At 39.9% G+C, this 12597-nt stretch overlaps 1 protein-coding gene across 1 annotated transcript in view; it reads left to right on the forward strand.

Annotated features, from left to right (window-relative positions):
- Positions 1-7512, forward strand: part of rdh10a (retinol dehydrogenase 10a) — an 11724-nt gene extending 4212 nt beyond the window's left edge. The window contains exons 3-6 of the mRNA XM_016535070.1: positions 4602-4700; positions 5629-5774; positions 6110-6241; positions 6338-7512. Coding sequence (XP_016390556.1) covers positions 4602-4700; positions 5629-5774; positions 6110-6241; positions 6338-6461 — 501 coding nt within the window. The 3' untranslated portion in view covers positions 6462-7512. The remainder of the gene's footprint in view (positions 1-4601; positions 4701-5628; positions 5775-6109; positions 6242-6337) is intronic.
- Positions 7513-12597: the final 5085 nt, after the last annotated feature.

The following is a 12597-nucleotide window of genomic DNA, read 5'->3' on the forward strand; positions in this document are numbered from 1 at the left end:
AAAACGTGTTTTTTTATTTTAAAAGTGGCTTTTTTTTTATTGCATCTGTATTTGATATTCTAAAAATACTGCAACATGCTTAATATGTCCTGGCCATATGTGACAATATAGGCAAGGAAACTGTGATTAAGCCATTTCATGGGGTCTTTAATCTCTCCATGACGTGCTAAAACAGCATTCAGGTGCATCCATTTTTTTTTTTTAAATATGCATGCTTAATGTGGTGTTTAGCACTGTCACTTAAATTAAAGGGCCTGGGGCAAATATGTAAAAATTTTTATAGGTGGGGGTCCTTCCTCCCCTGGACTCCAATCTCTCTCAGATGATGGCCCTGGTGGTCATTTATTTAACCATATATATATATATAAGAGTCCATTTTAAATAAATAACTAATATTATTTATATATATATATATATATATATATATATATATATCATTTGATATTCTAAAAATACTGCAACATGCTTAATATGTCCTGGCCATATGTGACAATATAGGCAAGGAAACTGTGATTAAGCCATTTCATGGGGTCTTTAATCTCTCCATGACGTGCTAAAACAGCATTCAGGTGCATCCATTTTTTTTTCAATGCTGGATGGAGGAGAATAAATCGCAAAAGCTGTTGCGTGTTTTTGCTTTCAGATATTTGTTTATTCCATTAACTGTATGGTATTTTTCCAGGTTAAAGCTACTGCATTCCAAATAGTTTTAATTTCTTTACATTTTTCTTTTCTCTGGCCATAGTGAAGTCTCTTAAGCCTGTCTTCACAACAGGTCCATGTCATCCTTTTAAAGAGTCTCAAACATGACCTGGCAGCCGTTTCAGCGCCCTCATTTCAACGGTCTACCGTGTTTCGAAACTCTTAAGGCAGAAAGGGTAAACTCCAGATGGACATCATCTTTATTTTGTTGGATAGCATGGTGGGAATGCAACAAAACTGGAGGAGCCAACAGGAAGTGAGGCCATTATCTTAGAGCGGTGCTCTTCCAGGCTGAGGCCCTCCGCTCTTTCCATACTTACAGCTGCATTTGAGTCCCAGAACCAGTAAGTTCTCTGCTAAGCCCTCTGCTAAGTCGGCGTGGCACTGTGGTGGACTGACTGGTACTTGAAGTAAGAGTTTAAGTGATGCAAATGACCAAATTTAGTGCCTAGTTAGATTTGGAGAGCTGAATGGAATAAGCTTCTCTCTTTCTCTGTGATGCTGACCCCATAATAGGCGATATGTGAGCAGCGCATTCCACACCTGGACGCAGTGGTGTCCGTGAAAGCCTCCTAGTTGCTAAGTGAGCGTGGCTGAAGCAAAAGTCTCAGGGCTGTCCCTAGAGAAAAGCATCAAGGGAAAGAGAGTCTTGTACACAAGCTTGCTGGTAATGGGGAGCTGCTGCCTGACCCACTTATGTGACAATTGCTTTCTTGTCTAGGGATCAGCTTGACAAGATGCCAAATGACAGGAGCCAAGTTCTCCAGCCTGCATTCCTACTAGACCAGGAGAAAGGGAGCAGCCAGGCAGAAGGGTCTTACTTGAGTAGTTTTAGATGGTCTTGCTCAAGGCCAATGCACCTGTACCTGCTATTTGACTTGGGGCTGCTTATATTTGCAGAGCTCCCTGCCAACAAGATTCACCGATGGCTTGATTTGGCTTATTTGAGTTAGGTTAAACTGCTTCAGAGTTCATTTTGATTCCATAGATCCGTCCCCCATTTTAATGAGACATTGGCAATATAATATAGTAACAGCATATCAATTAGCCCCCACTTCATTTTCTCTGGGCATTCAGAGTTTGAGGGTTGTACATTCTGGCCAATGCTTTGCTACATTTCTCTGGTCGGTCCACTTTCTTTTAATTAACGGCCATCTGGGCTTTTCTGTGTGACAATGTTTGTGCATATTCCTACTGGTCAAACATTAGCACTAATCCAGGCTGACACGGCAGCTGTGAAGAGCTTTGTGAGGAGCGATGCACTTGAGCTTGTATCAATTAGAGAGCACAACAGGCATAGAACCACTGCAAGGGCCAAGGAAGCTCTCTGCTGTTGGAAGTTAATTTAGCGTAAACTCAGGCGCTGAGAAGCAATTACGGAAGCTATGAATTAAGACATGAACTTCTGTTCGGTTTCACACATTTTGTGTCTGAGAGGTCAGCAAGGCCATGCCCACATCAGTGGCGGCCCCCTCATTCCATAGCAGATTGGGTTTTTACAAAGACTCTTAGCCATTTCTGCTCATTTGTGAAAGTTCAGAGGTTATGGGTTGATAGACTAATGGTCAAGGGCCTGAGCTGGTAATGTTGGATTTGATCTGGTCAAGCCCAGTTACTTGACCAAAATCAAACCCAACATTACCAGTTTAGCTGCCTGACCAGTCAAACTCCACATTAGTTTAGAAGATAGACTGGAAATGTTGGGTTTAATTGGTAACATTGAGTTGATTACCAGACCAGTTATTTGACCAAAATCAAACCCAACATTACCAGGAAGTATTTGCTAATACAAGGTAAATGTAGATTGAATATATGGTATGACTTATATGGTGTCCTTGTCCAACGACTCATTGTAATGCCTTCCCATGTTAATACATGTCTCTAGTTCTCTACATTACATTTTCATTGATGGCTTTGATTACACTGAGCTAGTTAAATGGCTTCAAGTTCTGCAGCAAGAACAAGTATTTCACCACTTGATGCAAGAACATACTTTCGATTGCCTGAATCGTGACTTTCTGTCTTTTATCATGATAGTCTGTCTCATTGGAAACGGCACATAGTCCAAACTTTCCAAATCAAATTTTAATACTGTAGACTGCAGTGTTTAGATGTTAGCATATGTGCACCACAGGCCCAATCTATCCTAATGCTTCATTTGCACGCATACCATCAGTTTGGCATGCAAGGCACGAGTGCAGCTTCAAACTGGTCCAAGTCTGCTCCCTTGAAGGAACCCCCCCACACCAACACAATGAGATGAATATTAAGGGTAATTTTACACTTAATGCACTGGAAAAATACACAGTTTACTGTTAACGTCAGGGATTAAATGCGTAGCATGTGGACCGCAGCGCTCAATCGCACGACTGGCCTGCCTCATGGAAGTGAAGTCAGTGGAAGTGAATTTGAGAGATTCCAGTGCCATATTTCAACAACATGTCAAAACGACATGTTAAGATGGCTGGCAGAGGTGTGAAATGTGCACACAACCGTGCAAGATGGTACCATTCTCAAGCATGGCCAAGGTCTATTTCTACTGGGCATGTTTATAAATGGTGTTATCATTGAAGGCCTCTGGAAGGGGCTCTGTTGTTTTTGGCTCAAGTTTTTTTTTTTTTTTTTTCCATAGCATGTTTCGTGCTCCCATGTAGGATTGACTATAAAGCCACAGGCAGTTCTGTGGGGCTTGTACATCAAGTCTTCTCTAAGAAAGCCGTAAATGGATGACGCTGGTCATGTTTTTCATCATTATTGTGTCCACCCCCTCACTTCACTTCCCCTGGGTCTGAAGAGAATGGAAGACGAGGCATGTGTGGTTTTTATTCACTCTGTCTTTTGTCCAGCCAGGATCGGGCGTAAGTGGACGATGACACTGATTCATTGCATGAAAGAAACCGTCAATAACAGGCAGGCAGGATGTCAGAGCGGCTGAAAAAAGTTAACAAATCTAGTCCAGCGGTGTTCAGATAGTACAAGCTTAACTACAAGTTGTTTAATTTTTCTACATTTTAAACCTAGAGGGGTAGTTTACCCAAAAAAAGAAAACTGTCATTTCCTTTAACTCAAGTCATTTCAAGCTTCATTTAATTGATTTCAGTTGGCAATTTTCAGTATGGTTTACAAACCTAAAAGATTAGTTCTGATCTGGTTTACAAGTTTAACTCCTTGACTCCGTGATCATCACGTTGGTTACACTTGCATTTTAGTTTCTTTGTTACAATTTCAGAAGTCATAATGATTTTTCAGGTGAACTATTCCTTGAGTTGTTCCAATGCTAATGCTTGATCCAGGTTAAAAAGGTGGTGTTTGTTTCCCGTCTTTGTTGACCTACAGCGGTGTTGTTGTGGTCTTTAGCTGTATTGTGGTGATAGTGGTGAGTGAGTACGCCGCTCAGGCTTTGTGCGCTTGATACTGAGATGCCACTCTTGGGACCAACCCGTTGTGGGAAAAGAGGAAACCACAGACAAACCACTTGTTGTGAACTTGCAAGTGGTCTTTTCACCATTTTAATAAGCCAGTTCAGACCAATATGAAACCACCCCAAGGTCTGGAGCGATATTTCATCCATTAAAGTAGTTTGCTTTTCATCCAAGTTAAACCTCCATGTCAGAAATGAAAACTTTTCGAAAGCCAGTACTACCTAAACAAATTGAGCTGTACATAAATTAATCTCCTAAGTGCATGTGGAAAGCAAGCTCCCTGTAAATGGCCTTTAAGACTGCAATGGAATTGTGTTTCTAAACTCCCCCAGCAGGATGAGGGAGATGAGTGTTTAGTCTCAGTGAATTATTAGTCGGGGAGGAGGGAAAAAAAACGGATCAAAGGGCTTTGGCAGAGATGAGCAGCAACAGCAAAATAACTTTGTTCCCCCCCTTCTCTCTCTCTTCCTCTTCCAGACCACCAAGGCATTTCTTCCCAAGATGCTAGAGATGAACCATGGCCACATTGTGACAGTTGCCAGTTCACTGGGCCTTTTCAGCACAGCTGGTGTGGAGGTTAGTACATTGCATCCATCACATAAATCTATTGGCAGACTGAAAAAGAGTGTTTGGAGAGTCTCAGCACGTTGGCTTGCTATGGCATGAACATTCGGCGCGGCGCACAGCACGGCTAGCGTTCCACGCCAATTAAGGAGCACGCTAACGCCGAAAGATGCTCAGTGGTTTCACAGAGACAAATTTCCCATGATGCACTGGGGTTTCACACATACTGTGAATATTGTACACTTGTATAAACTCCAATACGTACAGTACATAGAACATACACATGTAGCTGTACTTTTTGAAATCTGACAAGTTTTTGAACTAACAGTCGATTTATAGGTTGGCCATTAAAGAAAAAAACAGACCGGTTTAATAGATTAAAGTAACTTTTTAGGCTATTCCAGCACCTAAAAAGTTACTTTTAATCTGTTAAACCAGCCTGTGTATTTGAAGGATCTCTTGAAGGTTAGAGTCTAGTACATATACAATCCTCTTCTTTCACTGCTGCCCAAACTGGTGTCATTTTCCCAGCAGCCTTTTGGGGAAACATGACCTTTTTTGTTTTGTTAGCTGTACGTGCACTTCTATTTTACAAGCCCTCATCTTTACTCTCACTTCAAAGGGTCTCAGAAGCCCTGTCACACTGTCTGACCTTTTATGTTTGCTTGAATGTGACTTTTTGTGGTTTGCATTATTGGAGTGACTTAAGCCACCGTGAGCTCCTTTATTCCAGAGTGTTTATCTACACGCATCTATGTTTGCCCTCTCCATGAAGATCCCATCCACTGTAAACCACATCAAAACCCTCCCGCTCCACTCTACCTATACTCCATACACGACAGAAGAATGCTAATGAAACGGTAGATCCCAGCGCTCCCGCGCTATTACAGGAAAACCGCCTCGGGAAGCTTCACTAAACTCCATTTCCTCTCGGTTTCAGGATTACTGCGCTAGCAAGTTCGGTGCCATCGGCTTCCACGAGTCCCTGAGCCATGAAATCAAGGCTTCGGAGAAGGACGGTATAAAGATGACGCTGGTGTGTCCTTACCTGGTGGACACGGGCATGTTCAGAGGATGCAGAATAAGGTAAAAGAAAGGAGCCGTCCAAATGTCACGATTAGGTTTCAGATGGCCACTAAAAGAGCGAACGACACAATGCGTATCTAGTTCGAGTAGACCTTGCTTAACAACAGTCAGGGTAGCTTTGCTTGTGGCCTCTCATGTCACTGTCAGCTTGGGTTTTCATGCACACAATAGGGGCTTCCACTTGAATAGACTGTGCATGCTGGATCTGTTTTCACTCAGTAATGACTTGCTCTGACTGGCGAAGCACTTTGGGCTGACTTTATTAAACAAAGACGACTCTTAATCATCATGTTTTCTCCTTCTCTTCCTTCCTTTCTTTCGCCTGGGCGGGTCAGGAAAGAGATCGAGCCATTTCTCCCTCCATTGAGACCAGAGTTCTGTGTGAAACAGTCCATGAGGGCCATCCTGACAGACCAGCCCATGATCTGCACGCCTCGCATTGTATACATGGTCAACTTTATGAAAAGGTGAGTTTGAGTAGTCCTAAAACTGGACTTTGAAATGCCTCCAGATTGTCAGAGCAATCAGAAGTAATGTTCTCCCATTTGTTTTGGCTTTTACAGCATTTTGCCCTTCGAAGCAATCGTGTGCATGTACCGGTTCCTGGGTGCAGATAAGTGCATGTACCCCTTCCTGGCTCAGAGGAAAGAGGCGATGAACAACAACGAGGCCAAGAACGGGATCTAGAGGGTGCCGTTTCTAACCCACAAGGGTACATTTCTAACCCGCATGAGGATAAGACCACTGAGAGGGCAGAAGGAAGTGAAAAGACTGCGTTTAGACTGGTGCACTTGCATTTGGCAGATGCAAAGGTTTACCATATTGTTCCTCTGGAACAAAGAAAGCTGTGTACTACACTAAGGATTTATTTGTTGATTTATGTTTTGTGTCTTTTTTAAGGTTTGCTTAATGAAACCATCCATCTATATACTGTCAATAGTTTTGAAATCATACATGTAATTAACTATTTACGTAATGTAGTCACCAGCATTTTCTAGCGTCTTTGTGAAACTATACAGTATGTTACTGTATGAACCGTAAATTCTCGTCACTTTTTTGTTTTGTTTGTGTGTAGACATGCACTGTATTTACTTTCCTCTACACTGCCAACATTATCTACACAGTTCAGCGTGGCACCATGCCACTCCGTTCCCCAAACCGAGCCATTTAAAGACAGCGGCTCATGTGTCCGAAAGGGTCCAGTTATGAACCATGTGATGTTTTAGATGAAATATTTAGCATTGTTTTCCCCCCCACATTTCTTTGTTGACGTCATGAGAAGTACAAGTGGGTAAAACGCTGGTCTGTTTCCAGCTGCTGTGGGAAGGGAGTTTTTTTTTTTTTTACTCTATAATCTACAGAGGTTTATGGTATTTTGTATATGTAAATGTATGAGAGAGTTGGTCAATCAGAAGGCATTGCTTGGTTTTCTTCTGTCACTGAACGTTATATTTTGTTTTACTTGGCCCATTTTGAACTTGTGAATTAACTGAAAAATATATATATATTTTTTTTGTTCCAGACCAATTTTTTTCTTTTTCATAATTGACTCATTTTAAAAACTGCATCACATTTCAAATTCATGTAATCTACCAGTTTTAGTCCGTAACATTGTTTTTATTATAATCTGAATATGATGCAATTTTGATGTACACACACATTAATTTAATGTTTTTCCTTTGTGTATTCAAACCTGGACCGTTGAAATGTTTTCACAGATGTATGTTTTGGCAAAAAAGGACAGAACACACGAGTTTAAACTACATTCCAATAGGCGCCCTTCACCGACTGTGATGAGCCTAAAATCTCTACCTCTTCATTTTTTTTTTTTTAGTTTGTTAACAGTATGACATAAATACTCTTTTTGTAACTTTCCTAAAGCGTGCTCTATAGAAGAGCACACAACATGGTTCCAATGTTTAGTGTCTCTATCTAACTTAACTTAATAAAATGATTTAGATTTTGTTGGTTTGTGTATTAATCATTACCTCAACGTCTTTTCATAAGCCTGACTCTCAGCAACAGCAAAATACCAGAAATTCCTGAGAAACTTGGCACAGAGTCTAGGTTTTAGTATTTGCCAACTTTTCTAGTAAATAAATTCCTGAGTGCATCCCTATAATAACTTCCACAGGAGCAAGTGACATGAGATGCTGGAAGTGAAAGCTTACTTAAAGCACTTACTGTACTCACATCAGCGTTATTGTCCATCACACAGCATATGAGAGGGATTTTGGAGGAGTAAGCACTAGAATTGTTTGACTCCGATGTTCCATTCAGCTCAAAATGCCTATTATCTCTAGTTGTGAAAGGGATTGTGAAGTGAGTTTACTTAAAGGGGAACTGCATAACAGGAAGAGAGGAGGCCTGTCCTCAATTGCTAAGCTTATGAATGACCATGCCTCATACTTACTGAACAGTTCAGCAACAGCTTGAGTGTTTCATAAGAGATCAACCTACTCATAGTGATAACTTTTGCTAACCTTTCAATTTTGAAAGGTTGGCAAAATCACAAAAATGTATTTTTTTTCTCTCCAAATATCACATCTATTACATGTTGAGTGAGTGTAGACTATGAGTGAATAAGAGGGCGTGCCATTCTGAACACCATCGGGCCTCATTTATAAAATGTTCCGTAGAAACTGTCCTACATTTGATCTTACAACCATTTCTCAAATGTGCATATGTGTGATTCAGAGAACGAACGTATGCACAAAAAAACTTGCGTGCGTACGCCTCTGTTTCAGTTATAAATCACAAATGATCTTGAAATTTCGCGCAGCTGAATAGTTTCAGATCTCTGCTTTGTAACCACCGCCTAATGAATGTCAATAACATATAATAGAGCACCAGTCAACATCCAAATCCTTTATTTGAAAAGGGCAAGCTGTAAGAATTGAATGCTGGCATGGATTTTAGTGTAATTTTTAGTGTAGTGTGTGGATTTTTTAAATCTATTTATTTTAACAAATCTTACTGACCCCAAATTATGAAGCCAAATCAGCATATTAGAATGATTTCTGAAAGACCATGTGACACTGAAGACTGGAGTAATGACTGCAACAAATTGCAGCTTTGCATCAAAGGAATAACTTGTATTTAAAAATATATTAAAATAGAAAACAGTTATTTTAAACTGTAATAATATTCCACAATATTACTGTATTTTTGATCGAGCTGTGGTGAACAGAAGAGATTCTAAGAGTTATAATTTTGAGGAATTGTATTAAAACCAGTTCGGGTCATTTTTACCTGCAAAACTAGCAACAACTGAGATTTCAATTACTTAGACCACTGAACTAGGAAATGTTTCCATTTCAGAAACTTCATCATAGGTCAGTCATTCACAAACCCATAGCAAGAGGCACTGCAGACATGCAGCTCTTTGGGCAGCCAATGGTTTTCAAGTGTTGAAAAGCACTGATTTAAAGCAATTGACGTCAGTAGCCAGCAGTGGAGGTGTTTCAGTCTGATTAATTGGCCTGACTGATGGTCCGTACCAAGAGATTAGTGTTAATACAGAGACAGGGAAATATTGACACATCAAAACCTGCAGCTGCAGTAATTGCCAAGATAGGATCAGTCTACTGAAGCAACTCCCCACTAAGAAAATAATTAAGCTTCACAGTGGCAGAAATTCATAGCTTTGAAAACACAGGATGAAATGTTTCCTTTGCGCATACAAATGGATTTCTTTTTCCTTTCACTCAGCAGAGTGACATAACCACTAATTTAACTTTAAAAGGTCGATAACAATTAATTCTGGTGGAAAAATCAATGAACTTTGTTGCCCTATAGCAAAGAAAGCCTGAGTTAACAGCATTATATGGGTCAAACGGGACAGCGCAATTCTCATTGGTGATGATTTTTAGTAGCTTTCCACGGCATAACATTTGAAGGATGACATATTTAACCTCATCCACAGTTATTCATTAAAGGTAAAACATGATCTTGTTGCATTTCAGGGACATTGGCACGTAAAACTATTCATAATGTGCTAAATGATTATCGGTACATGAATATATTTAACAAATGGGAGAAAGAGGTCATTTACAAGGACAGGCAACAACAGTCAGTCCATCAGCCTTCATAATGAGATCCTTCTTCCCCAATCTGAATGTGGTTTTTAAAGATGGACTTCCACACTAAAACAGCTATCTGTAATTGATAGTAATAATTACAAAGGCTGTCTCATTGATGTACGATACGTTTCTTCATGACCCACAGGACACTCATTCAATCAACATAGAAACTGAACTGTTTCACTTTTAAAAAATTTGAACGGCAGTTTTGCGCAAAACTCGATACCACAATGCTAGGGTGTTCGTGAGCGGTTGCTACACATTTGCTATGGCGTTCTGACTGGTTTTTAGCACATTCTTATTGTTTTGCTAAGGTAGTCCGAGTGATTTTAGCACCTTAATATACATTTACATAGGTGTTCTAAGTGTTTTTAGCACATGACTATTCTTTTGCTAAGATGGTCCGAGTCATTTTAACGCATTGCTATTGCTATAGTATTTGTTTTTAGCACTTTGCTATTCTTTTGCTAAGGTGTTTGGAGTTTAGCATACTGCAATGCATATGCTGAGGTGTTCTGTCTGGTTTATAGGGAGTTGCTAAACATTTGCTAAAGTGCCCAGTGTTTTTAGCATGTTGCTACACATTTGATAACAAGCGCTGTTTAGCGGGTGGCTGTATGCTTGCTAAGGTGTTCTGAGTATTTTTAGCACCTTGCTATACATTTGCTAAGGCGTTAGTGTTTTTTTTTAGCACATTGCTATTCTTTTGTTAAGATGTTCTGAGTGTTTTTAGCACATTGCAATTCTTTTGCAAAGGCATCGCGAGTTTAGCATATTGCTATGCATTTGCTAAGGTGTTCGGGGGTTGCTAAACATTTGCTAAGGTCATCAGAGTGTTTTTAACATGTTGCTGTATATTTGAGAAGTACACTATATACCTGATTCTGCTGAACAACACTTGTTAAAGCAGCACTATGTAACTTTTTCTGTGTTCAAAATGAGCAAAATGTATATAATGAGCGAGTACATCATGAATTCACCTTCCAAACCGCGTTTTTGTCTTATTCCGAATCACTACGGTACACTTATAATAAGTACTTATATTTGGACTATTGTAGCCTGGTCGGGTCGTCACCGCTGCGGAGTAACACATACCTGCGTGAATCGCCAGAGACATAAACTTAGAGAAGTAGCTCCGGTTGGAATGTTCTTCCGCGGGATGTGAAATCAGGAAGGGGGCCAACACTTTTTCACACCACTGTATTTGCTAAGGTGTTCTAAGAGTTTTTAGCACATTACTGTTGTTTTGCTAAGATGTACTGAGTGTTTTCAATGCATTACTGTTGTTATAGCCCAGATAGCACACGTACGTCAGCAAGATGTGTTAAAGATCTCTTCGTCTGGAAAGCATCTGCTGTTTACAAACATCTGATAGACATCTTTAAAGGGATACTCCACCCCAAAATGAAAATGTTGTCATTAATCACTTACCCCCATGGTGCTGGCGCTGTTTTCATATTTTGTTCAAATCAAAGAAACGTAGAAAACATATCCTTGTGTCGCGGCTGACACAGAATAGCGTACGCTGCTTGCGTTCAGCGGATATTCTCCAAAATTGCGCTACAGTGATGCGAAGAGACGCAGAGGAGACAAATTGTTGAATAAAGTCGTTATTTTTGTTTTCTTCGCGTACAAAAAGTATTCTCGTCGCTTCATAACGTTACGGTTGAACCACTGATGGCAGATGGACTATTCTGACGATGTCTTTCATACTTTTCTGGGCCTTGACAGTGTAATTTACTTGGCAGTCAATGGGACAGTCACAAGCCTCCTGGTTTTCATCCAAAATATCTTAAATTGTGTTCCGAAGACGAACAAAGCTTTTAGGGGTTTGGAACGACATGGGGGTAAGTGATTAATGACAAAATTATCATTTTGGGGTGGAGTATCCCTTTAAGATGTCAGTTTTACATACATTCTAAATCATAAAAATCTTTAAGACATCTTCTAAACGTCTATTTGACATCTGATAGGAAACATCCTATAGACGTATTGCAGATGAGCAAACACTCGTAAAAAAATATGTCTTGCAGATGGACTGCAAATAGACGTCTCCATGATGTACGTGTGCTATCAGGGAGTGTTTTTTAGCATGTTGCTGTTCTTTTGCTAAGGTGTTCTGAGTGTTTTGTAGGGAATTGCAAATACATTTGCTAGGATTCTAAATGGCTTGTTGCTCTACAATTGTAAAGGTGCTAAGAGTGTTTTTAGCATGGTGCGATACATTTGCTAAATTACATGGGCGAAAGATTTACCTTTGCAGATTTCAATGAAATTTCGCTTAATGTGAACACACATTCAGTAACAGACTTGTTTTTCCAATTGTTGAGCTTGGTTTTATATGGCAGTGATCATTCATTCCTCGAACTATGAATGAATGACCGTTTCCTTGGTGATACTGAATGGACTCATAGTATGGATCTATTTTTAGACTGCTGTGTTGCAACAGGCTGAAAGACTCATAGATGAAAGTTCATGTGTTACTGAGTCTTAAAGTCCCTTTAGTATGACACAGCGCTACGCCATATGCTTGAGCAAATCGCCTGTGGTTTTTAATTCACACCCATGTGTTGGCAAGAAAATATGAAAACATGGTTGTGTAGTTACAAAGAACATGATCTTAAAGGGATAGATCACTCAAAAATGAAAATTCTGACATCATTTACTCATCCTTAAGTTGTTCCAAACCTGAATGAGTTTGTTTCTTTAGATATTAGGTATGGGGGAAAAAAAATACTACG

The sequence above is a fragment of the Sinocyclocheilus rhinocerous genome, unplaced genomic scaffold (assembly GCF_001515625.1).
Source record: "Sinocyclocheilus rhinocerous isolate Xijiao unplaced genomic scaffold, SAMN03320098_v1.1 scaffold1327, whole genome shotgun sequence".
Lineage (NCBI taxonomy): Eukaryota > Metazoa > Chordata > Actinopteri > Cypriniformes > Cyprinidae > Sinocyclocheilus > Sinocyclocheilus rhinocerous.